This window comes from Grus americana, chromosome 3, assembly GCF_028858705.1.
Source record: "Grus americana isolate bGruAme1 chromosome 3, bGruAme1.mat, whole genome shotgun sequence".
Taxonomy (NCBI): Eukaryota; Metazoa; Chordata; class Aves; order Gruiformes; family Gruidae; genus Grus; species Grus americana.
The window spans coordinates 91,010,366-91,038,038 of NC_072854.1; the positions used below are offsets into that span (position 1 = coordinate 91,010,366).

General features: G+C 41.4%; 1 protein-coding gene across 2 annotated transcripts; it reads right to left on the reverse strand.

Moving 5' to 3' along the window:
* ZNF318 (zinc finger protein 318) lies at nucleotides 1-27,654 on the reverse strand. 2 transcript variants are annotated; one of them, XR_008576234.1, is made up of 11 exons: nucleotides 27,157-27,654; nucleotides 21,960-22,105; nucleotides 16,453-17,086; nucleotides 13,952-15,376; nucleotides 10,837-10,936; nucleotides 9,760-10,046; nucleotides 6,658-6,861; nucleotides 6,079-6,178; nucleotides 4,915-5,033; nucleotides 361-4,467; nucleotides 1-244 (listed from the first exon to the last, which is right to left on the reverse strand). XR_008576234.1 is itself a non-coding variant. In XM_054819080.1 (10 exons), the coding sequence occupies exons 1-10, from the start codon at nucleotides 27,514-27,516 to the stop codon at nucleotides 1,033-1,035; spliced, it is 6,810 nt and encodes a 2,269-aa protein (XP_054675055.1). In that variant the 5' UTR covers nucleotides 27,517-27,654; the 3' UTR covers nucleotides 1-1,032. The 2 variants fall into 2 exon arrangements, 1 of the variants encoding a protein (XP_054675055.1); XM_054819080.1 differs by having other exon boundaries at nucleotides 1-4,467.
* Nucleotides 27,655-27,673: the final 19 nt, after the last annotated feature.

Below are 27,673 nucleotides of genomic sequence, written 5' to 3' on the forward strand. Positions count from 1 at the left end.
TCTTGTTGACCACCATATGTTTATTTTTTAAACAATTTACAAATAAAAATGTTATATTTATCCAAGCAAACACATTTAATACTTTAGTCTTTAACAAGCTATACAAATGAGAACCATCACACTAGAGCTTTTGATAGCTCAAGGACCATTCAGGGTAGGCATGCATGTGTCTGTATCACATGAAGCGAGTCCAATTCCTGACACCAGGGTTCTGATCTTCTGCTTCTTCAGAGCTGGTCAGCTGCTAAATGATTTAACACAAATAGTTACTGGATCACAATACAATGAAAGACAGCCCATTTCAAATCATGTAAGTGACCTCAATATGTCTGGTCCAGGTGTCAGGCCACAGAGCCTTACCGATTAGTCTTCTTCTCCAAAAGCCAGTCGGACAGATTTTCTCCCCTTGCTTAGTGATGTGGCATCCATACATGTGCTTATACAATACAATGAAACAGCTTAAGTACAGATGTAATACAACAGTAATTACAAATCACAGAGACATAAACAAAAAAATCAACTCTAATCACATTCTTGCATTTCAAACAATGAAAGTAAACAAAACCATGCATTACAGTTTAAAGAAATTTTCAATTTTAGCTCTTCTGCAAGTCTCCATTTCCTCAAGTTCTAAACTGCTGTTCCTGAGCTTGTCCCAGCAGCTGGGCTACTCACGGTGCTACTGACACAAACAGGGTGAGCTGGAAATCATCCAAGAATGGTGAAAGAATAAAAGCCCCCAAAATAAACAACAAAGACGCACGCATTATAAACGAGAGATTCCATTTTAATAGCAGAGTGTAGAAAAGAAATTGGCAAAAAAATTCACATGAAAAAACATTTTACACAATTAATTATGTACAGAATAAAGTATGTGTCTGGTTTCCGATGATGTAACTTTCACTTTAGTCAAGTCCTACCACAGGATGCAAAACACACCCAAAACCCTCAACTGGAACAAAAAACCAAACAAAAAACATATACATAATCCCAGCTCTGGCTCCTCAAATATTGGGACTGGCTGGGTTCGCTTCAACCCACTGGGCTTTCTGCTAAGCTTTCAGCAATTCCTGAATTTGTTGTAGCTTCCAAACTACTGTCAGTAGTTTCTGTTTGCTCAGTCTTCTTGCTCTGGATGGTACAGGCTCTCTTGCCTCCTGAGCCACCCTCCTTTCCGTGTGCTTCTTTGAGCCCAGGAAGGAAAGCTTCCACGTGCCCAGAAGCCTGGCTTTCTGTGCTGCCTCCGTCACAACTCAGTGACGGCATTTCAACAGTGCCACCTTTGCTCTCCTCCACTTGCAGAAGGATCTCAGAAATGGGAGAAATGCCCTGCATTTCTAGAACTGGCATGACCACTTCTGTGGTGTCACTATTTGAGGACTGCAATCCAAGCTGTGGCATAGCTGTTTGGGAAATCCGTGTGCAAAATTTATCTTCCCGAGTACCAGAAGTCAATGTAGCAAAATCAGTGATCTCTGTTTCATCCACTGTTTTTTCAATGCCCAGCTTCCGAAGTTTGTTGGACTCCAGTCTAATGGATGCAATAGTTTCTAGTTTTGAGACTTCTTCCGTATTCTCATTTAAAAGTCCAGCTGTAAGGATGCTGATGCATTCATGTTTTACCTTAGTATCTCCCAAACTGACATCAGTGCTTTTGAACTCAAGCTCTGCTTTCTGGGAGGGAGTCTCATTGTGTTTCACATCTTCTTCTGATGTCAAAGAAACTTTCTTGTTGTCCACACGAACATTTGCAGAGAGACTGTCACATTGCTCAGTGTTCAGTCCCGAGTGAGTGGTATTCAGATGAAAGTCACTGGCTGCTGAGGTTCTTACAACCTCATGCTTTGTTTCTGGGGAGTGGACAGCTTCTGCTGAAAGATGCTCCCTATGGAAATCTGCTGATAAAGCAACTACTGAGTCTTGGACAAGATCAGAGCGAGCCTTAGAAAAGCCTCCAATCCCTACTTCTTTTGCCTCTCTCTTGACAAAAACATTATCTAATGTTGCATCCGATCCAGTGTGTCCTAATGATTTTTTTTCAACTTCAACTACTAATTCTACACTGGATCTGAGTTCAACAATGTTCGCAGAGCAGGCGTTGACTAACCATGCAACTTCCTGCCTTTGGGTTTGGTTATCTAACACCATATGGCCTGAAGGGTCAGGTCGAACTTTTTCTTGAGCTTCTAATATGCTGCTTCTACTTTCTATGTTGGCAAGACATGTGTCTGGCCGTACTGCTGTCAATTCTGAAGCGCTAACTTCATTAGAACCAGTTTTTATTTCTACATTTGGAGTATTTGGTAGATCCCAACCACTTTCAGAACAAGAACGGGTTGCAATGACCTGTTCTTCTCCATTACTAGTTCTGGACGTGTCCCATTCGCCAGGATTTCTTGTCAATTCTGAAATCTTATTTTGGGTTTCTGAAATTTGGGAAGCTTCATCATGGACTCCTGGCTGAGATACTTCCAAAGCTACACTTCTCAGTTTTTCATCTTTTAAGGAGGCATCAATAGAATTTGGCTCTGTCATTACTGCTACTAAAGCTTTTTCTTTTGAAGTGTTTTGAGAATCACAGAGCAAGTCTGGACTAAGAGTTTCTGAGTGAGTTCTACAGTTATCACTTAACTTTTCCTCTACCAAATGAGAATTTCCTGTATTTTTAATTTCATTCTGTGTTTCAGGTAACAAAGTCTTTGGGTGTAAGGTAAGCTCAGGCTTTACCACTTTTACTTCCCGGTCTTTCATCTCTGCATCTTTCTCCAAGGTACTAGGAACACTTGTGTTAGTAACTGCAGTTTTACTTGCATCTTCCTGTCCAACTTTCTCTTGGACCTCTGTTTTCTGTAGACCACAGAATTCCTGTCTGCCTACCTGCTCTCTACCTCCTATACCCACAAGTCCAATTTCTGCAGGCATCTGGATACCAGATGGAGTTTTTGTTTCTGGCAATTCTGTGACTGACATTTCTGATAGCTGAGGCTGAAATGGTTTCTTGTTCATTTCAGCCTGATTCTCACCAAGGACCCAACTCCCCATTATTTGATTATTACACTGTGAGGAATCTTCTTTCAATTTAGTCCGAACATCTGTTGAAAGAGAAGTCTGAAATTTTTGACCTATGTCTTTCTGAATACCATTTTCAATGTCATAGCTCATCTCAGTATGAAGTGTTGAAGTCTCCTGAATATCAGTTTTCTCCAGTTCTGAGCCTCTCCCAGCTGAGTGGACTTGGCTAACTTCAGTAGCTGCATTCTGAGAATCCTCTTTCAAGGAGGATGAGCTATTATTTGTTCTAGGGTTTGCAGATAAGTCTGCGGGTTTTGTAAGGTTTGAGTTTTCTCCATTTGGAAGTGTAGAGCTTGCAAGCTTGCTGTCAGCTGAACCCTTTCCACCACTACTGTAGAAAATATCATAGAGATCTTTAGCATTGGCTGTGGCCAAGCAAGAGTTTCGTTTCTCTACCTTTTTTGCCTGTTCACTGAAAGCAGTGGAAGGTGGTAGTGGAGGGGGTCTCACGGGCATTGCCAGCATCGTCTGTTCACTTTCAGACACACCTGGAGCTACTTCATCAGCAGGGATGACAGCTGCCTGCTGGACTGCTGGTGGAGGAGGGGGTGGACGTGGTATATCTGAAGCCTGAGAAGACTCACTTTTCTCTGCTGCTTTCAAATCCTCCTCTGCCCCTTTCAAAATTACTTCTTCTCCTCCAAAAGCCTTTGAGATTATATCTGGAGGCAGTAAAAGGTCTGCATTGGTTTCTTTTACCACAGGCAGTGGTTTGGTGGTAGCTCCAGAGGATTTTATGGATAAAAAGGTGTTCAAAGGTGCTGGTTTGCTAACTGTTGCAGTAGTAGACTTCCTGAAAATCATAGTGGGGACTGGTAGATTGGGTAGAATTTTTGCTGGTGTTGCAGTGGAAACAACTGGTGTCCATGGGCTAGTATGCGGAATAACAGTTTTCCCAGACAGCTTGATTTCAATGGGCTTGACATGGGGTTTCCCGGTCTGACACTTGTTCTCCTCTTTGTTTCCTTCTGTACTCTCCTCCTTTGGAACAGCTCCTCCTGGGGTTTTATCCTCTCTCTCAGTCTTTTTCCAGCTGAATTTCCCAAAGGAAGTCTGGCTTGGTGACTCCTTTTTAGACTCCTCTTTCTTTTCTTCTTTTTTCTCCTCCTTCTTCTCCTCCTTTTTCAGCTTAAGCTTGATGCCCATTTTTCGCCCAGAAGAATCTATTTTGCCTTGAGTTTCACTAGTCCCTTCTCCAAGCTCTGGGATGCTCTTTGCTTCCTCTTTCTTTATTATTTTTGGTTTCTTCTCATCCTTCTCTTCTTTCTGTTTCTCGACTAGTTTCCGTTTCAGCTCACTCTGCCGCCTGCGTTCTGTTTCCAGAACTACGGCCAATCCAGCTTGACGGTCTAGATTTCTCCTCTCTTCATAGAGTGGGTTTTCATCTATGTATTTCTGTGGAAATAAATGACATAATTTTAGCCACTGCTTCCATGAAAAATAAATAAATAAATTCAGCTCTGTAACAGTTTTGACTTGTTCAGTAAGTGCCATCTCAACACTAAGAGAGCAGAGAACTTCTTCCTACCAAGAAACTGAGATGCTACAAACTCTACATTCTGTAATTTAACGTGAATTCAGTGGTGGCTTGCAGCAGTGCTGGCACTTTACAGAAGAGTTTGACAATCAACGCTGGAACTTAAATACCATTTCAACCTCGTGCAGATGAAAGATTAGTCTCTGTGTAGTGGGAAGTTCTGCTTGTTTAGTTCGGTAGGATGTAGTGAAGATAACCAAATACATATACTCCGAGGAGTCAAATCTCATTCTTCAGGAAAGGAAGACAGAAGAAGTAGAAGCTAACACAAAGAATGACTCACTCCTGGTACACCAGTTACCAACCTTGTATTTCTCATTGTGAGGATGACTTTTCACATGCTGCTCTGCTGAGATTTGATCTCCAAAAAATTCATGACAGAGCTGGCAATAATATCCAGTGATGGGAATCAGAAACTCAGAGCCTGAAAAGGCCGAAGAAAATGATCAGAGAAACAAAACTTAATAAATGCCAAGCTCTTAACAAAGCCAGATAAACATATCAAAGAACAACAGCAAAACCTCCAGCAATGCACCTTTTGGAACAGCTAATGCTGCTCTCCTTATGCTTACAGTATGGGAACCACCATTACCAGGAGCAAATATGGAAAGTGAAGAAACTTGATTACTATGAGTCAAAAAGTTATTTTAGTGCTCTCCATCATATTAAGGCTATCTCCTATTCAAGTAGGTTAACATTTCCTACAGTCTTAATCTATTTTCCATCTTTGTGTCTGCTCAAATACCAAACACCTGGTTTATAAAAAGAACACAAGTATTTTCATTGAAGTTCAACAAGACTGCATCCTTGTGCCTACACAACCAGCTGCAGTTTTCTAACACGCTGCAGATCCTCCTTCAGTGGGCACTACTAGAAGTACGTAACAGATGAATAAACTGAGACTGATCACTGGCAAGCCTATTTAGACATTCAGATTTAAAATCTTATATTAATTCTTAATTAATGTAAGATTTAAGAAAGCCCCTTCCATATGGCTTTCTTAGATTCTCTGTATCCATACTCTACCAAGTACTCATTAATAATTTTTCAGGGACACCTCTACTAAAAATTTATTGAACAGAAGAGTCTGTTGCAAGACTGTGTGGAGTAGTGCACAAGATCTGCCCAAACACAGCAAGCTCTTGTGGTTACGTTCTGAATTCTAATATGTTAGCAAAAATCACTTCAGAACTACACTGGAGAAAGAAAAAGTCACCTAGGATTCAAAATAAAAAATTAAACTCTAAAAAGAAGAGAAGGAACCATGCTATGTTTTCCTACACTCTTGCTTCATTATCATTTCCACAACAACAACCAGGAAATTAAATCATTTGCCTTTTATCTAATAACACAGTATCTATACATGCTCCTGTAACAAGGCAAAGTTTTGAAATTCCTTTCTCTGAGCACCTGGAACCTGCTGGAGTGCAAAGCAAGATGATACCCAAGTTAAAAAAAACCCAACGTACCTTTGGCAGGAACAGTTATCTTATCGATGCGTTTTATGGAGTCTTGTTTGGTCTCACTCTGGGTCTTCGAAGCCCAAGGTCTGTTGTAAGGATCCAGGGTCTATTTGCACAGTGACAGAGGTATACAGGCTCATATATTACACTAGCAAGGCAAGTACACTTGTCTTTTTTCTTTTTAACATCCTTTCAGAACACTGAACATTAAAAACGTGCAAATATTTACAGGAACTATGTTTTCCTCTCTTTCCCCTCCCATTTTGCAATTTATAATGAGAAAATAACCTGTGAAGAGGGTAAAATGTAAATGATAGCAAAGGACAAGTAAACGTAGGAAACACAAATATCAAACGCTAGTTCCCAAGCGAACTGAACACAGGCCCCATTTACACTACCCAGAACACACTTGTAGCTGTACAAACTGCTCAAGTCCAACATTAGGGAAAAAGAATTTGATAAGCAACTTCTTGGGTTCATTATTACTTCAGGTTCTCTTGTAAAATGTAGTTCTGTGATGTATGTTTTAGTGTTAGTATTTACAGCAATATGAAATGCACTTAGCGAAGGAAGCCTGCAACATACCTGTCTGTGTTTCTTATTATGCATGTGTGTGAAAAAGTCAAACATTGTCCCGCAGATGGTATTGCAGTCTTTGCACCAGTGGTTCCCTGCATCATAATATTCATAAATATTGGCCAACTGGAAAGGATGTTTGGAGGACTGTGAAGAGGAATCTGCTGGCTTCGGGCTTCTACCTCTGGATTTTTCATTAGCAGGTTTTGATTCCTAAATTGAACAAAAGGAAACAGTTCTCTAAGACATGGCAGGACAGACATAATGCTCTAGAACTCAGAACCTGCCTCCAGCAGAAGCCACACACACCACAAAAAAAAAAAAATACATCACCTGCTTTTCAGCGCCCAGGCTAATTCCACCGTTTCAGAGAGCTGGTATTGCCGACTAAGATGCTGCGTGGCCGCAGTGAAGAGCTTCCAATAAGGCTCCCAGATGTAATGGCTGGATGATTGTAGGCAATCAAGGAACCAAATAAACAAATTCCCTATGGCATGCACCCTTCCCACTTTATGGGTTTCACACAAAGATCAGAATAGTTCCAATTTACCATACTAGCCAAACAATGCCCAGAAGACCTAAAATGGTTCTCCCCAGAAGCATTCAGAAGTTACTGTAAAAGAAGCTTGGATGAACCCAGAATGAAAAAGGAAGTAAGAATTAATTGACTAAAAGTATTTAACTCAATCAGCTTTATCAGATTATTTGAGAATTCCTGAATTCTCCATAAGGCTCATTGCTTAGCAATAACAGAAAGATGGTGTTTTCTTAATTACCTAAGTATATAAGGTGAAGCACCTTGTGATTTAAGCATGTGATATTTACACTTACATTGATTTGTACAGAAAGACGCCATAGAGTGATACACAGACATTTCAGGACTCTAGCCAAAATTAATACTACACTAACACTGCAGAACAGCAAAACAAATAATCCCTGAAACAGACCATGAATGAGCCCTGCTAATTTAGATTATGGTAGTACTAGAATGTATTTTGAGTTTTGAGTTACATTTTCGATGGCTGAAAGCCCATTATTATTTCTAATCTGTGTGGCACTCTGGAAAGAATAGCATGTTAACTTAGCAGACCCAAGTTGATTGCATGATTTCCAAGATATTCACTATCGATGTTGAACAAATTTATTTAAGCAGATTCAAAACTGTTAAGTAACATCTGCCTTACTTGAAATTCCTTTTGATAAACAGGGATAGATTCTCCCCTATTAACACCACTCCACACAACATACATTGTAAATCAAACAATATAGAGATGCCCAGGCCACTAGCCACCCCACAGATATCCATATCCCAATACAAGCTAGTTAGTAGCTGAGTAGGAAATGACCTGTGAATATTTGCATATATTCTGTCCTCAAGAACTTAGCAAAGCTGACATTCTTTTAAACAATGAGATCAACTTATGATCTGCAGAAAGTGCATGGAAGGATGCTGATGGTGTCTGAGAAGTGCCATTGTTTATGTTATTTACAGACATACACCCACCTGATATATCCTATAACAATACTATCTCAATCAGAACTTTAAAGACAGTGCTTCTTACATAGATAGGTGACAGCCAGCTCTTAACCCCAGTTTGTGCTCAACCCCAGCTCAAAGATACCTTTATAATTTGCTGCTATTTAGAGCCCAGAAGGGACGATTTGTCTGTTTAGTACAACAAGGCTAGCTTCACCTCTGCACTATGTAACTGCAACACAGAAACACAGGTTCCATAGCAAGGGACCACAAGGTAGCTTGCAAATAAGCAGAAAGCCATGTTTTTGCCCTTAGGTTGGCAGAGTCAACTGATCTCAGTGTCAAAAGGCCTGCACCGTCTTTCTTTTCATTAAAAAAGTTAACAATCAGAATTACAAGGTGAATCTTAGAGACTGAGGGCATTGTCCTATGTGCCTATAGATACCTGAAAATATTAAATATTCCTTGCCAGAACTCAGTATTTTCCCTGTTAAAATAAGGAACTACAAAAAGGAGATCAAGTCATTATGGATTTGGGCAATACAACAATGAAAGTTAAAATAATGAAAAATATATTCACAAATGCCATATCTCAAGATAAGAAAACAATATAACTTAATGCAATGTAGGATTTAACAGATATCGTTGCCTGCTTTAGTTTTACAATGTGGTGACTGAAGCGAATGATTTGTAAAAATAAGTGGATACTAGACTTCAGTGATGTTTCATCAAACAACAAAAACAAAACACAAAAGCAAGCCTTAAAATGAAAGACATCTAATGAGTTGTCTGAACCAGACCAGGATGAAGCATAAGGAAAAGTTCACAGCATATGCAGATTGGAGTGCCTTGTAGGAAATATCTCCTACCCTACTAACATCTTCCTCTCTGCAAAAAATATACAGTAAGGTCTACACAAAAAGCATCTACCATCTCCCATTCAGCTATTTCAGTTACATATTTGAATAAACATCTGAAAAGCAAGATAATTATTCTCCTAAATACATGCATAACCTTTCAGATGTTACTATCATATACTACTTCCAAAGTAAAAACTATCTTTTGGAATGTGATAAGCCTGTTTCGGTATATCCAGCACTCAGTAGTATAGACCATGTCAGAGAGGCCATACTGATGCATACGGACATTTCTTAAGAGAGAGCATGTAGCATGTATATAATAATCATGTTAAGCTGACAATCATACGTAAATCTCACTATTTGTTAATATCATCACCCAGCAGGAAGACCAACATGCTCCAAACTTGCAGAGAGCTTTACTGCTACAAACATTCCTCCTTGACAGGCCATGCCAGAAACGTTGTAGAGAAAAAAAGTTTGTCATCCTGGTATGGCATTGAGACAGCTACAAACGCTCATGCTACTGTTCAATCCAATCAACGCCTTTGCAAAACCAAGATCAAAACCAGTAAGTGGTACTGAACTGCACCCTGAGGGCAATTATAAACACTGATACATTGACTCTCACCTGCATGCGCCATCAAAACAAGCGTATGAGATGTGATAACAAATGACATCAAATGATCCTCTAGTAAACGTTTGGGAGCAGCTGTCTCCCCAGCGCCCTCTTCTCTTAGTGGGACAATCATTAGCACACAAGCCAGAAGACTTTACCTTGTTGGAGGAAGATGTTTTCTCCAGACCTTTTGCATTTTCTGACTTGCTGTTCTTTTCCAAGGAATCTTTGGTTTCCACAGATGGTTTCCGGGGTTTTTCAAATATGTTAATCCCCAGGATTTGTGCTACTTTGTCAAGCTCAGACTGCTTCTTGTCAGCTGCATCAGATTCTTTATGCAGCTCTGAAATCTCCTTCATAATATTCTCTTGTAGTCTGTTCACCTCAACCAACAAGGGGTCTTTGTGTCCATCCTTCTCACGACGTTTTTTTCTCAACATCTCTCCTGAGCCAATCAAGGAAGTAGAAGAGTTGGAAATGCAATAGGAAAATTGTCTTAAGATCTGTACAACTCTATTCCGGCAACCAGTAAAATACTAGTATAATATATTACAGCTAAATCTTAACTAGGAAGTTGTAAAGATGGAACTGACTCTCAGGTATAGTATCATTAAATCTGCACAATTCACCTCTGTAAGGATTGCCGTAATATACACCCCTAACAGAGGCACCGTAATCCTCAAGAGAGAGAATCAATTTAATAATTGCTATTTCCCTGTGTGACCAAACAAGCAAAAGTTAATTGTACATTCTAACCTGAAAGTATCATTTTCCAAAGGTGAGGAAAATTAGTAGTCACTTGGAGCAAACAAAAGTTTTAAAAATAAAAAAGTTAGCTCTGTCTAGAGAGGACTTTTCCTTCTCCAAATTCATGAAAAATTCATGAAAAATTACAAGGCATGTCGACATGTCTTCAGTTACTATTTCTCACGTCTTCTACAGAAGCACTAAAATGCACAAAGTGTAATTCATTTAACTTATCAAGCTGCCAAAGAAGATGCAAGAGCAACTGTTTGCTTCAGTGTAACAGCCAAATTTTGACATAATTAATTTTAATATAGTAATTAGGCCACTGCTTTCTCAAGAGTTCTGCATTGCCTGGAGTATGAAAATATCAGTTTTAAACTACAGACTATTATTATTTTGCTCTTCACTTCTCCTAGCAGGTACTGGGACTTGTGACAAGTGACAAGTTCCAGTGGAAAAAGAAAAAGCAGGGGGGAGATGCACTGTACCTTGCTGTTTACGAAGCCTGTCCAATTCAGTCTTGAGATAGTAAAGCTTCTTCTGCCGTGCTTCTCGTTCATTCTTCAGTTTTTCTCTCTCTTCTATCACCTAAACAGATTGGAAGGGGACTGGATTTTCTTCTCTTCCCAACACAAATTAATCAGTCTTGCAAGAACGACAGCAAGACCTCAGTTTGCCAGTCACAGAACACTGCTCACTATTCTCAAAATGTTCTTGAGTATTTTAACACAACAAATACATCTCTTCCTCTGCACCTGCAGGTAACTGTATCATGTGCTCACACTTCAAGCCAATATGAAGGCAATTTTTTTCTTTTGGGCAGTGTATACCCCCAAACTGCTTTGTTTGTTGCACCATTTCCCAAGGTGCTTAGGCTCAGCTGACTATCTTCTACAGGGGTGAGCAAGATCAATGCTAGATCACTCTTCAAAACTCATGCAGTATCTCTACAGCTGGCATATTCCATCAGTGACAAAAGACTTCACAGCCCTTCACCTTGCCTCCTGCTTTGACTCTGGCCAATTTTAGCTATTATTTAGGCTTCTGCTTCAATCTGATTGTAACTGTATCACCAAATATATTTTGCAGGCATAACACTCTGAAATTAAACACCTGGATGAAGTTTGGTTTTTGCTCAGTAAGGTAAACTCTGGCATGAAGAGCTCACAAATCCACTTTTCACTGGTTTTCATTGATTCTCACAGAAAGAAACCAGGCAATATGCTAAAACGAAACCTGAAAAGTTCTTTCAATTTCCTTTCCAGCTCAATTTTTCCAAGAGACAAATTCCAATTTTTCACCTTCACAATGCTCTTAAAGCTTACTACTGACTCCTCCCTTGAACAAACAAAAACTGACCCAAGGCCTTGTCTTCCCTAAAGAATCACTACTACTGTGGCAATGTAAATGTTGGCAGTATCCCTAGATCCTGCCCAGAGTAAGCCCTGGAAGGAGTTCTACCAACACAGTTAGGCCACGTCTTAAATGCCACAAGGTTTTTGGGGTTTTGTGTGGGTTTTTTTTTAATCAACAAAACACCATTCTCTCATTCTGTGTTTTCTGCCAGCACAGGGGCATCAACTAGGGCATGCAAGTTTTTATACTCCAAGCCATCCCAGCAAAAATATGGTGGACTAAGTTCTGTCAAGATGCATAGATGAGCTATGAGTGTATGTCATAGCAGGAGAAAACCACACACCTGCAGCCAACAGAGCTCTTCCAGAAGTGCCAAGTTTCATTAACAACAAAATTTCAACCATGTCAGCTGCAGAAATTATTATTCCTGCAAGCAGTGAAAGATCACTTATCTGCTGATGTAGCACCTTGTGTAAGTATTCCTCTTTAAGTCACTTCAAAGAAAAAGCAGAGAGATTATCTCAAACCAAAAATGTAAAGTGACTTCTTTAGAGCCTCTCTTGGATTCAGTGGTCCATCTTTCCACGGCCTGATTTGTTTTGAGGAGCATGATATAACTGAGTAGGCAAAAAGCTTCCAGCCTCTGCCACGTGCTGCTCTTCTACTAGCAGATCTACCAACACAATGTATCATTAGCACAGCTACACTGAAAGAGTGAGTGTTTCTAATGCAGACATGCATATGTAGATGAAAAATTAGATATGAACTGGCAATGTGTGCTTGCAGCTCAGAAAGCAAATTGTATCCTGGGCTGCACAAAAAACATGGCCAGCAGGTCAATGGAGGTGATTCTTCACCTCTACTCTGTTCTCGTGAGACCCCACCTGGAGTACTGCGTCCAGCTCTGGGGCCCCCAGCACAAGAAAGACATGGAACTGTTGGGGCCATGCAAATGAGTAGAGGATTGGGACACCACTCCTATGAGGACAGGCTGAGAAAGTTGGGGTTGTTCAGCCTGGAGAAGAGAAGGCTCCATGAGACCTTCTAGCAGCCTTCTGGTACTTAGAGGGGGCCTACAAGAAAGCTGGAGAGGGACTGTTTACAAGGGCATGGAGTGACAGGACAAGGGGCAATGGTTTTAAACTAAATGAGGTTAGATTTAAATTGGACATAAGGAAGAATTTTGTGTATGATGAGGGTGGTGAGGCACTGGAACAGGTTGCCCAGAGAAGCTGTGGATGCCCCATCCCTGGAAGCGTTCAAGGCCAGGTTGGATGGGGCTTTAAGCAGCCTGGTCTGGTGGAGGGTGTCCCTGCCCATGGCAGGGGGGGTTGGAACTAGGTAATCTTTAAGGTCCCTTCCAACCCAAACCATTCTATGATTCTATGCCCTTATTTTAACAACAAAGATTGCGTAGACACCAGTTTGAAAACCCTAACAACTTTCAGGAATCTTCCAGTCCTTTGACAGTTCTATAACTACAGTTTCCTATTTTAAAGTATCTTTTTCCCCACTACTCTCGAATTATCATACAAACCAAGGTAACTAGAAGAGGAAAACCCATAACCTAAACTGGTGTCAGATGCACCAAGTAAAGAACAGCTGCCATTAAGTTCTTCTGATTTTGTGATTCTTGTCAGAAATACTTAATATCAACGTAGAGGGAAAATTGTATGCAACTATGAATGATGATATCCTCTAGTATGCGTTTAAGAATGTCTAATATAGGTATAACCATGGTATTATTGTACCATGTACTATGTTCAGACGGAGCCTACTGTGTTTCAGTTTGTGCCCACTGCCTCTTATCCTGCCAGTGGACATCACTGAAAAAAGCCCAGCACCATCTTATTTATACTGTCCCTTCTGATATTCATGTATCTTGATATCTTCAGGTATTTCAATATCTAAAGCTCAGTGGAATAAAGCCAAGCTGTGGCCACTATGTGGTTTTTTTTCTGTAAGATTTTGGCTGGCCCCAAGAACTTAAACTTTGTGCTTGATTCCACCTGTTCAGCCATAACCTATGGGTATACAACTTTGGGGGATTTAAAATGCATTTTTTTTTAATTGTCACAGAGTAATACAGACAAAAGCCTAGAAATCTTCAACAAAAGCAAATTTAGTCCAATGGCTTTTAAACTGGAACCACTTGGGGAACAAAAAGGCACACCCAAAGAGGAAAAGCTTCTACCCCAGCAATCAAGCAGTCCAACATATTTTGATGTATTAGAATAGGTAACATACCTTCTGCTTTTGAGCTGCCCGATTTTTTTCATCCGACATCTTTTCTGTGGTATTTTTGAGAGGGTGTGAAGACAGACGAAGGGGCACTTTGGAATGAGCAGGAGTGGTAGGGACATGAACGAGCACAGAACCATCTCTTTTTAAATCAGAGACATCCTTTCCCATAGAGACCGTCTCAATCACACGGAGGTTGGGACGCGTGGGGTTTGCTGACATGGCCATCGTAAGAAGACCATGAGCTTCTGGCAGCGTAGGATTAGGCTGCTGGGCAGGAGGGTACATGGTCCAGCCAGGGGCTGCATATGCCATATAGTGGCCATATGCATCGTATCCTGGAGGAGCCATTGTGGGAGGTGGGTAGTTTTGGGGCATTTGAGTGGCAGTAAACTGGGAATAGTTGGGAATTTGGTATTGGGAAACAGAAGTAGGTGTAGGTGGCAAACTAGCAGGAGCTGGTGGAACTGAGGGAATGAGAGTGACAGAAGGAAGAGGCTGTTCTGGTGCACAGGGAGGTATATCCTGTCCCACTGCCTTGTTCTTAGCATATTCTGATTTCTGAAGAGAGGATGCATCTTTAGACTGCTGGAAAGAGACTGGAGGTGATGCTGAGCGCTGCTGGCCTGACTCGGGAGAACGAGTGTCACTCCGGCTGCGACGTAAGTCCCAAGGGTCCAGTCTGCGAGGATCTGAAGAGCGACGATCAGGAGAACGAGATGCCAACTTTTTGCCATGAAGGCGTTCCTGGGTACGAACAGCCAGTTTTCCAATTTCAGCCACACCAATGTCAAGTCCAATGGTTTTGAGTAAGTCATGGATCTTTGCATACTCAGCATTAGGCTCTTCTAAAGGATCCAGCTTGACAGCTGGAGCAGGAGAAGGAGGTGGGCTCACTTTCTGGCTTATTATCTCATTGCCACAACTCACTGGGGGCTTCTGGACAGGGAGAGATTCAGTTTTGGTGTCTTCATCTTCATCACCATAAAGAAATTTCTCTTCATCCTCAATGTCAGGAAAACTACGCCTCCTCTTCTCCTGAGCACTGACAGAATCAGCCATCATGCCCAGAATTCGGGAGAAACCACTGCCATCCTGACTGGCCCTCTCGTGAGGCAGCAGGAAGTCAGTATGGCGATCAGCAGGCTCTGACTTGGGTTCTACCTTTTCCTTGTGACTTAAGAAGCTTCCAAACTTCTCTTCAAATGTGAAAGCGTCTTTGGGAGCCCCAGAAAGTGGGCTCCACTCATATAAACCGTCATGTAACTCCTTGTTTGCAGGCTCCACGATAGAGTCTTTGTTAAACCGTTTGAGAAAGTTCTCCACTTCAGAGGCAAAAGGAGCCGTGTCACTGCTCTGGGGCAAAGATGAATGACTAGAAAGAAGAGGGAGATCCTTGCTGGGAGCCGGACTGCTTGAAAAGCCCTCAGGCTGAAAGAGACAGAAGTTACTATTTACTACAGCACCTTCTGAGGGGACTATGCACCTCACAGAACAAACAAAGGAATGTTCATTTCTCCTTGACCTCACAGCTGAAGAAAAGAGTTAGAAAAGACAATATACAGTTGAAAGAAAACACAGAAGATTACAAAACAAGTTGCCTAATGATTCTGGAATGTCATGATGGGCAATGAACACTTATCCCAGAGAATACACAAAAACACAACTATATTTCATTAATTTTTTGCAAGTATAAGAACTGAAACTTTTAAATTGAAACTCCATAGCCTAAATTTGGCTATACTTTGAGTTTAATCACAAATAGGATTTCAACACCTTAAGACAGGTAAAAACAACTGCACTCGGGTTATTACCAGTCACTTCTTCAGATATGCCTAATTAATGCATGTTAAACAGGATTTCCAATAATAGGTATAGAATGGGATCCTCAGTATTGGGGCACCTCTTGAGATAAACATGTCAGTGTCAAAACAAAACTGATCAGTACAACAGGCAGATAAAAAAGTGATGTACTAAAACATATGAAAAGTCAATTTATCACAGTGGTCGCAACAGCTTATCTTTTAATTGCTCTAATCTTGAGACTCAATTGGTATAGCTTGGGTACAAATTAAGTAGGGTTGATCACAGGCTATAGGCCAAAGGAAAAAAAAAATAAGGAAACCTAAAGATGTTTTCAGCCAGAGATACTGAGGATGCATTAGGCAGTTCTCTAAGTCTATAAAGAAGCAAGAGACACTGTGATAGGCAGTGAGCTCGATCAATGTCTGGACTGCCTGTGATACAAAAAGACTCAGCTTTTCTATAAAAGCTGGCCCAGATCTCAGCATCCTGGGCTGAATTTCAACAAGGAGATTTTATTCTGCCTCAGATTTTATATATGCAATCCTAAATTGTATAGGCCTGCAAAAAGATACCTGTCCTCTCAAAGACAGGAAAACATAAAGATTTGGCTTTTCTATTTTGGAAATCAAACTAACATGCTGTATCCTGAAGGGACTGCTTTGGACAGTAGAAACATACAGATAGACAGGCAAAAATCAAACCTGAATAGGAGACTCTACTTCCATCTCCACTCGTTTCTTCAAAATAGATTTTTTGGGCATGGATGGAATTTCCTCAGGCCTATAAATATATCGAGGCTCAGAAGTCTGTAGTGTGTTAGTCAAGCCGGGGATCACATAACCACTGCCTGAAACATCATGATTCAAGTTTCTACTACGCTCTTCTTCTTCTCTTTTTCTCCTCGCACGGTCAAGTTCTCGGAATTCTTCATTCAGGTATGATGGGCTTGGGCTTCTACTGCGGCTGTGGCTTCGTCTGCGATAGTTTCGTGTTCCTGATGAGAAACCCTGATGCTCTCCACTCATACCGTGCATCTTCTCATCCTTTTCATACCGTGGACGCTTAATTTCTCGTCCCCTGTCTTCTGGCCTCGATGGGTAGGAGGATTTCCTGAGTTTCTCACCATCTCTGTCAGATCCACGAGGCAGCTCTTCTCGACGACCATAATGCGGACTATAATCTGAACGATGGAGGAAAACATCTCGGTTGCGGTAGTCTTCATCATGTCTCATGATGAAGGGACTTGAAGGTTGATCTTCATGTGATGGGTATCTCTCAAGGCCTCGAGGACATGAGAGGCCTCTAGTGAATATTGGACCATCAGCCATATCATCCCTGTGTAAGAGAAGCATGGAATAAACATAAGTACTTGAGTCAGAGTAAACTAAGTCTTACTCCTACTCAAGAGTAAGAAATTTCCAAATCAGTTTCAGAATAACATCTCCATCACTAAACAGAAGCAACATTTTATGTACTTAAATGGCAGGGGAGAGAGGGAAACTTATTTTTAATGGTACCATACATCCCTCCTAGGAAGTCACCTGCAAACACAGTGACATGAACAATTCAACTCATACGGCAGAAGGAGAGCCTTGAAAAAATGATAGGATGGATTTATCTCTGTGAAGGAGAAAGACTACACATTTTAAAAAAACCATTACTATCATATTTCAGATCACAATCCCTTTCCTCAACTCTCCCAGCAAGATGCCAAGGTCACATTTCATATGAATTATTCAAGGCACAATTCAGTTTCACACTGGCAAATGCAACCAGATCCTCTCTTTACCTTCAGCTGTGAACGAGGACCACAAATTCTAGCAACATTTTCTGTTGCAGCAGATCTGTAGAAAGGATTGTCACTAATCACGTGAACTGCTATACCAAAAAAAGCAGCACAGCTTTTGATAAGATATCTATGAACCAGGGATAGTAAATGTAATAGTATTATTCCTTTGTGCCAGCCCCTGCATTATTACACACAGTAGATGTGCAACTGTCACAACACCAGAATAACTGGCTACATCTCTTGGAGTATCTTCTTTTGGACTGATTCCTACACACACTTCCAATTAGGAGTACTGTTTTAACTAAGGCCTTTTTCCCTTCCCCTAAAAAGTTTTCTGGTACTGTTTTTTAGATCAGGCAGAAACAAACCAAACCAGCTGCTGTTTTTACTCACAGGTATTTCAAAAATATAGCAAGATCCTCCACGAATGGGAAGCAAATGTGCTCCTTAAATGAAATCAATGGGACAGAAACATTAGAGAAATGTCTTGCCCGAGTGATCAAGACATCAACTTGAGATATACTATGTATGATTGCCTGAATCCTCAAAAATCACCAATCACCTCCTCCTACTGAGAAAAATCCCTCCATAGATCTGAGAAAAGACAAGTCATGTCACATGACATATTAAAAAAATTGCATATAAATTATAGCCTCAGTTTTTAAAGTCATCAGACTAAAGAATAACAGACATAAACAGACAAGGTCTTTTTTCTTGAGCATTTTCATAGTTTATACATGCATATTTAAGAACAAAACCAACACAAAACTTCACTTTATCTCTAACCTGCATGATTGCAAAGCATTTCATATGTTATTAGATGCTTTATCAGTCCAACACATCTTATAAGGCAAATACGGCATACAGCAGTACCCACAGTATTAGATGGTACCTTTCCAGTTTCCAGCAAATTGCATGCATCCACCCCCTTCAAAAGCACCAAAATGTCTAAAAAGTAGCTAGAATTAAATTTCATACATAAATGTTGCCATTCACAGCCTACATGAAGGTATGCCTATCCCCAGTGTCACCTTTTCCGAAAGCCTGCTAAACCTAAACAAGTTGCACCAACACACCTGGTGGAGTAACTGATGTATTTCACCATACACCTTCAGCTGATTTTTGTGCAAATAATTTGCATGCATGCTCGCCAGGTGTCACCTACAATTCAAATGCTCTGACTGCAGTGACAAAGCAGAAGGACTATTTAATCATACTTTGAAAGAAAGAACAGCAAATCTACTATACTTACAACTAGAAAGATGTTCCAAATATGCTCTGAACAGCTAAAACACAGATTTAAAACCCAAAGATTAAATACCGGTGTGAGGAAAAGGATTGCTTGTCTTACAGAAACTGTGATTCTTTGAAATATGTTTTCTGTAAATACAGTCCAGCAGACATATGTCCCTCTTAACTGGTTTGGGTGATTTTAGTCAACAATGTCCACTACAGGCTATTGCATCCTTGAGAGAGCACACAAGGTGAGACCGCTGTGACCATCCCAATTCCTTCACCAACACAGAATCCATGAATTACTGGAATTTGCAGTTTCAGAGAAGGACAACAGACCGTAGACTACATAGACAGGACACCTCAGAGAACTAGTATAAGGTAAGTTTATGTTTTGGCACATTTATTCACATACACAGAAACAGAAATAAATAATGGTATTCTGCTGTCAGCAACCAACAGGACTCCACCTTAACAGACAGCCTTTGAATAGGAAGTCAGATGAGCTGCTCATACTCAAGCCAACTGCCACTCTTGATATTATGCCAAAAAAAAGCTATTTCAGAGCACAGCTTAACACAGACCAAGTCTCTGCAGTGATATGGTCTAATCTTTTGGATTAACCTCAGATGAAAGAATTGGTGGGATGCTCTGTATAGCTCATGCCAGCTCAGATAGTAGTAGAATGTCTTAAAAATACTGACAGAGGGAGAGATGGAAGACAGGGAGAGGGATAAGATATTTTTCACTTTGATAGACTGAGATTCTGGAAGACAAAAAAATACTAATCTGTTGAAGCAGAAGACTGAAGCTGCTGAGGTGACCTTGAAGTCACAGGCCAGCAGCATTCAGTATGCTTACTGAGATATGTGCAGGAGGCCAGCTGCCCTAGAAACTCAGGGCAAGTTCTTACAGATGTTTCAGGATGCACCTGCATCTGGACACGGACCCTAAGAAATTCTGCTAGGGCATCCTGAAAATCCACTGCTGCAAGAGAATCCAAAAGCATCCCTGATTTCCCTCCTTTGGTATTTTATTTCCTTTATAGGCTAATGAACCTCTCTACCATCCCAAGGCCCTGCAAATTACAGAGAATAATTTGTAAAAGTGATTGCTTGAAATCTCTGAGTAGCTAGCAAAAATAGCTGAGAATAACTAAATTCAGAATTATTTGCTCCAATTTCTTCAAAATTTGAAGAGACATCTTCAGAAAACACCCTATTTTTTTTTAATGTGAATGAGAACATACCATATGCCAAATAACAATGTGATATGCCTAGTATTAAACCCACTGATGATTCACAATAGGGACTACTTCAAAGCCCAGTGATAGATATAAAGTCAGAGTCCCAGTACCAGGGCAGCCTCTGAGAGAGAGGAGAAAAATACATGACAAAAAAATACATGATAAACAATGTCCTTAACCGAATACAAAGCATCTTTTAAAAACAACCAAAATGGCTAAACAGTGAAGAAGTTTGGAAGTCAGAAGCAGTACCTAGAAGCTTTAAGAAAAGCTAAGGGATGACTAGGTTGTCACACACTTTAAGCTTCTGGACAGTCGGCATTACTCAGACAAGTGCAGCCAGCACAAATAGATTGGACAAAAAAAAAAAAAAAGTCAATGTAACCACATAGAGTTCTTGCGTACCTACACTACAAATATATGGGAAGTCACTTAAGAACTGAGGTCTACATGGTCTCACTTTTTTTTATTCTTATTCTGATTCATCTGTCACTTTTATGGCTTCTCAGGAGTCTATGCTGACCATTTTTTTCTTACATCTATGGGTCTTGTAACAGAGATAAAGTGAAAGTTCTTCGTCATTTTCATTCATGTTCAAATAAACTTCACTGTACTTGATGTTACTTCTAACCATGTGTCATAACCACAAAACAGGTTAAATATAAAACTTCACTGGAGAAAAGGAAGCAATGGGACAAACACCATCCCCTCCCATGTGCTTAATTTTCCAGAGCAGTGCCAGTTCTCCTACATACCATTTCCCGCTCCTTCCAGCCACTGTACTCTCCCTAGGCATATGCACTCATTTCATTCAGAAGACTGCAGACTGCACAGGGGATTTACAAATCAAACACTGATCCCAGAAGAACTGAGGTAAAGGCATAAAAGCGACAGTACTGAAAACTAAACTCTCATTTGGTTTTCTGCACCTGCTGAAACTTAACCTTACACTTTAGAAAGACAGGAAATTCACTTATTCTGCTCACTTCTCTCTTCTTCTCTCTCTCTCTTTTTTAACAGTTGGGGATATTTGCATCGAAAATGGAAGTTATGGTGCTTTTTTTGTGCTGGATGCTTATCCCTGACCTGAAACTGCAATTGTCTGCTCTGAGGCACAAACTATGCCATCTTCAACTCTGCAATTCAAGACAATGAAAACAATTTTATTTGCACAAATCTCCTGATTTTACTTCTTTTGCCAGATTACGCCTGTTCTCCTACTGAAGGCAAAGATTTCCAAACAGTATCTACTAATATTTATACGTCACTGTTCACAGTGGTATTTTTACCATGAAAGATGTCTCTTCATTAACTATGTTTCTCTCCAATTCCAATCAAGGGACCCTAAGAATTCTAACATTTATTTTATCATGTATGAGATAGTCTGACTATGTTCACTTCTCCTCTGCAAGGTTTTTAAAGTCAAAATAATAAATTTTCTTCAACCTACACTACAGCTTTCTTCTGGACTATTCTCAAAAATCAGGAAAGTGGATTATTCCTCCCAATAACTAAGAAAGTTGAAACTTTAGAATATCCATAAGCAACCTTCCTTTCAGTCAGGACCAGGTAGGTTCATAAGAAACACGAGAAGCTGGCTGAAGTTGTAAAATGTCAAATAAAGCAGCTCCCTCCTGCAATATACTCTGGGTACTTTTAGTTTACATGGGTTTTAGAAACAATTGACAAAAATCAGAGAAGAAATACCTCTTCAGAGCTATTATGAACACAGACAGTGAGTTTTGTTCAGGAATCCCCTGTGCCACAACTTGCTGGAGGCTGGGGGAGTATCCCAGAGAAGCATCACTACATGCTTGCCCTCTTACCCTCCTTCCTTAGGCATTCACTAGGCTAATTAAATGTTTGGTCTCACCCAGTACAGCCATTCCCACATTCTTACTGTTTCACACACTTGAATCCCCATCTGTGGAGGACCATACCTGTCACTCAGGTTATCAATTGGTGAGCCCAGTCTATCAGGCAGCCTCCTTCGCTCTGGTGTGCCAATGCAATACCGGTCATTACCAACAGTAATCCGCAAACTCTGTTCCAGTGAAGACTCAGAGCGGAGACTCGGTGAACGTCTCTGTGAATTGAAGAAAGAGTGCAAGCCCATCAATCAGGGAATTTTAGTCTCAGCTACATAAAGGCAAGTGACTCTGCTCTGCTTAGCATATGAGACTTGGGGTGGATGAATCAATTAAAAAATCAAACCAGAAGAACAATTGTTCCAAATATTTCGGTTGTCTTTAGTTACTAAAGAATGGGGAGAGTATTGACTGCACTTCATTTCTCATCCCAGCTGTCAATAACACACTCTGTATTTACATTATCTAGAAGGCAAATTTTCAACTCAAAAATACATTTTATAAAGCACCATTTTGGAAGGTGGAAAAACAGAGAGAAGTTTAAGAAGTCCCAGATTTGCTGCTGCCCTCCTTTCTTTGTAGAGGAGGAGAAGCAGCTAAACAAACACTGCATAAAAAACAGTGCCAGGAATTTCTTAATAAAAGTGTCCGGATTTCTGGCCCTTTCCAACTTTAGTAATAACATGAACCAAAGTATAAACCAGTGTAAACAAAGATATTCCTAGCAGTGATGTTTTCAACAGTTTTCCTCACCTCATGCTGCTTTCAGCAGATAAGCACAACATAATACTAAAAATGCCAGCGACTATAGAAACACCTTCTGTAATAGAATTCCCATTACCATTATTTATTATCGGTAGGGCTAAACCAGAGCTAAGTAAAGTTACCTTTGACAAAACTAGAGCAGAGAAGATCTGAGCTAACTGCCTCTGCACAGACCCTCCTTTGGACACATACTCAATGCAGAAAATGTTATCACTGGTAAGTTATGCTTAACTAGTTACGCCTCACATCATTCTAGAATATGGCAATAGAGTACGGGAATGATCAAAGTAAGGGGAGTTCCATAAGAAACAGATGAGACTGCCTGAAGACAGAGATACTTGATTTGGTTTTTTAAACCAACATGGTTTAAATTCTGCTTAACAGGAAGCAATGAACCAGCTTCAGTTCTGCCAAACCAGTCATGCACTGCATATTGGTTTCACTGCTGAAAACTGCAGTAGCAAGCAGCAGGTGCACTATGTTGCCTGCATCTACTGTGAGAAGATGCAGCAGATTCAGCCCAATCCTCCAAGAGACCAAAAGAAAACCAGTACATAATCTCCAACAAGAAAGCAAAAGAATTCACTGACAAATTTGCCTTGCAAAAATTTACTTGCAGTACAAATCTGTACTAGAATCCATTGTGCACATAACCTTGTCCTAAGGTAACATATTGGTGATTTCTGGCTTGCTCCATTAATCTGAATCCCAGCAGTTATCAGAATACATTTAAATTACTTTCAGAGACCAACTGTGTTGTATAGCACAACATAATACTGCAACAGCCTGGCTGATATACAACATATACAAGATGCATGTGTCTCATATGAACACACTCTGAAGGCTCACGTGTCCAGTGTAATACTGAATTTTGAGGGCTGCGTCAAGAAGTTATTATCTTGAAGGGCATCTTCTTGCCATCAAGACTGCTGGCAAGTTGGGCGCAAATGTGACAACCATCTCCAGGAACTGGAGACAGAAAAGCAATGATTACATCTCAGAAACAAAGTTCTGGGCAAAGGAAAAAAATAGTTTACATTTAGAAAGTTTGGGATGTTAGGACTGCCTATGACTAGTCATTCCTACCTATGCACTGCACTGTATTTTCCTCCCTTTCTGTTCTGGCGCCTAAACCACAGTTACTATTGCCATACTATTGCACAGGATGCATATCAGCTCTTCATTTCTTCCTTCTCTGTTGACCTAACATACTCCAGTCCTCTAATTTCAGCCAATTTCCTTACAAGAAAGCAAAGAAGCTGAGAGAAGCTATAAAAAGAACAAGCACGCAGGTCAGCAGGGACAAATAAAAGCAGCATGTGTAAGCCTTGCAAGAACAAAGAAAGTCCACCAAAATCTCTCACTGTACAGCCCTGGCCTTCCTCTCCTCCATGACATTTTTCAATATTCACCCCAAACCTCTGCTGTCACTCCACGCTTTTCCATTTCCCACAAAGTTTTCACCAGCTACTAAGAAACTAACACCATCCGTACTTACAATGTCCAATACACAACCCCACTGGCAGTCAGCATCTCAGTTAGGCATGACAAAATGGGAAACAATGATGATAACCTGGGAATGCATGCACTCAATCTCAAAAAACAAACAAACAAACCAAAACAACTCCCAGAATCAAGAAAAGGAAATAAGAAATCTCTAAGGCTGCTCCTTCCATAGCTTCCAGCCTAATTCATATGAAGGGTAGGGACAATAACATAGACCTTGCACTCAAAACTTTTCTGCATTTCAACCCCATGCCCTTACTCCATCACTGTCTTCATTCCACATCCTACATCTTCCACCCTCACGCATATACTCTCCTCTTCCAAGTCCTCCTTTCTTGCTACAGCTTAAATTCCTCTTCCTCAGTCTTCTGTCTGAATTAATCTTCTTTCAGTGACAGTTCCAAAATGCCACTTACTAATACATTTGTGTAACTCTCCACATTTCCACACTCTGTATCCTCAAACTTCTGGAGAGGGAGTCTTAAGTCATATAAATCTGAAAACTTTATTAAAACTTCACCTGATCATGCTGACCCAACATATCTGCTGTCTGCTTTGTTTTGATCCCATTTAATATCACTGTTCAGAAAACATCAGCATAATCCCAGCTTTTATGTTTCTAATTTTGTAAACAGTACTTCTAAAAAGTAAAATCAATCTCTATGTGTATTTTATGCTTTATAACATCACTTTTAAAGAAGAAGTAGTATTGGTCAAACACCTTTTGGTTGACAAAAACTTCCATGGAAAAAATGTGCACAATACACGCTCTAAGAATTACTTACACTGGGCTTTAGCATATTCAAGAAACAGTGCAATACAGGTTAAAGAACTATATTTAATTGTCTCAGGATCCTTCTTATTGTGAGAGCTGCTTCCTAGAGAAAGTTTTCCTTAAATGCAGTAATATTCTTGTTCATAAACAAAAAATCTATTTGGCTCAGCAGTTCAGCACCAGCTAATTTGCTAAAGCCTAAATTCTAGGATTAATAATTTTTCAATCCTTCTTCTCTGAAATTAGAATAGGCAAGAAAAACATCAAGAATCTGCAACAATTTGCTGAGATGACTACTGTAACTTGAGCCGGAAGGGTGCAAAATAACACTGGAAGAATAGCGTTTGTCAAGAATAATGTTTGTGTGAAGTGAGGGGTTGTGGTGGCTTTTTTTTTTCCCTAAAGGGAGAGTGGGAGGCTTCCAGTCAAAAACTTCTAGTTCAAATTTCTCCAAGTCTGAACCACTGACACATTCAGCATTGAAAGTTTTGTTACAGCTGGCACAGGTTCACAGCCTATGATGGATACAGTGAAATGGTAGACTGAGCGATGGTGAAGTCAGTTTACAAAAGTTCTGCTCCTATATCCCAGTTTGTCATCCCCCCAGTTCTGACCATGCAATTGTACATCAAGCCACAACACAAACTGACATGAATCAGATTGAAAAGTATCTCCTTTCAAAAAATTACTTATTTTCAACATAAGTTGTACTAGCAATGCAATTTGCAGGGCTACCCCACAGACAACTTATAGGACTGAGACAATGGTGAAATATAGCCTAAAAAAGAAATGGCCAGAGGCAAGCTTCTCAGCCTGGCTTGGCTTAACTGTCAAATACAACACTATCTTCCCATATCTTCAGGACAGCTCACCTTTCAATAACAAATAGCACCAACAGCTGAATTTTAACTCCACTACTGTGATCTATCCTATGGCTACAGCTCCAAAGAAATCCAATAAGAACCTGTACAGCCATGAGAAAGGGCAATCCCCATTCTCTCTTGGAGTCCCATCATGCAATGAATCATAGCAGGCAATATATTTTTGTTGGATTGACTTTCAGTCACATATTTTCCTCCAATCAGTTCACCCTGCAACTTCACAAACACAAGTGTGAGCACAAGGGAGGGGGCAGAATATACTGTAGAGCGAGAGGAAAAAGTGAGTGTACCATTCTTTCTAATTGCACACGTGCTGGATTGAGTGACCATAGAGCCTAAAATATCCCAGTATGAAAATCTCTTCTTTCAGCGCAATACAAATGCACAGTGAACCTACTACATACCACAGGTAACAGTTATCAAACAAGGCAATCACTGCACCAAGGACTAACAAGAGAAAACCTAAGTGAGTGAATGCCACTCGCTCAAAAAAAAAAAAAAAAAAGTACAGCTATACACTTTGGTTTAGTATGAAGGTGTCTGCATCCAAGATGGTATCACTTCAGATGCCAAACCAGAGTTTCACATGCCCAAATCAGATTTTGCCAAGACTGCATGAGAAGATTGGAACACCTTGTGCACAGCTCCAACTACAAAGCACTGCCTATCAAAGAATACCTCTCAGAGATATAAATCTGTACCATTCTCCTTTGTATGCCCATGATAGCAGGAATAACTCAAAGTACTCATTAAACATCCTATTAAAAAAGTTATCTTCCCATAAATTAAACGATATTTATACAATAACATAAAGCAGTGTTAAATGGAGGAAAGTGACTTGTTACATCCTCTGCCTTAGCAAAAGATAGCATCATCTTTGAGCTTTATCTAAAATGGCTCTAGTTGATAAGAAAACTAAAAATGTAATGGAAATTAAAGGGAAAACATTACTTAAAATGTAAATCAATTAATTTTTGTTTCCATCTGGCTCTCTAAGGAACAGGGGGGGAAATCGCCCTTCTCCCTCCGCACAGGGAGAGCCCGGGGCCGGTGCAATTCTGCAAGGACCCCGCCGCGCCAAGTTTGGGGCCCCGGCCCCGCTGCCCCCTGCTCCCGCCCTTCCGCCGGCGGCGACACGGGCTGACCCCAGGGCACAGCCGGGGGGCCGGGGTACCGCTGAGGGGAGGCCGGTGCTGGGACAGACACCCCCCGTCACGGCGCGGGGGACGGTGACCGCCATCGCCGGGGGCCGCGGAGGCGGCGGGACTCCCCGCGGGCTGACAACCTCCGAGGGAGGGGACAAGCCCCGCACCGAAAACCCTGAGCGCACGGCAGTAGTTACCCGGCAGCTGCTGCCGTCTCCGTGCTCGCTCCCCCGGCGGCCCCGGGTCCCTCCGGGCCCCGGTCCTCCCGGCGGCGATGGCAACCTCCTGCTGCGGTGCGGCGATGGGGATCGGCGGGAGGCGCCGCGGTGGCCCGAAGGGGAGCGGTGGCGGCGCGGCAGGGGACGGGGCGAAGCGGAGCGCGGCGGAGAGGCAGAGGCGGCGGCGGCGGGCGGCGGCGGGGGAGGCCGGCCGCGGCCTGGCCCCGGCCCCGATGTGCTGGAGCGGGAGGCGCGGGACCCCGACGAGCTGCCCTCTTTCAGCCGGTGGGAGGAAGACGAGGACGAGGGGCCGGAGCGGCCGCTGCTAGAGCGGTACATGATGGCGCCGGCAGCCCGGGGGTCCCGGCGGCCTGCGCGGGCGCCCCAGCTCCTCTGACCCGGCCCCCCCCACCCCGGCTAGCCCCCCCCCCGCCCCCCGCGCGTGCGCGCCGCCGGCCGCCCTGCGCGCGCTCCCGAGCCAGGCACCCCCGGGCCC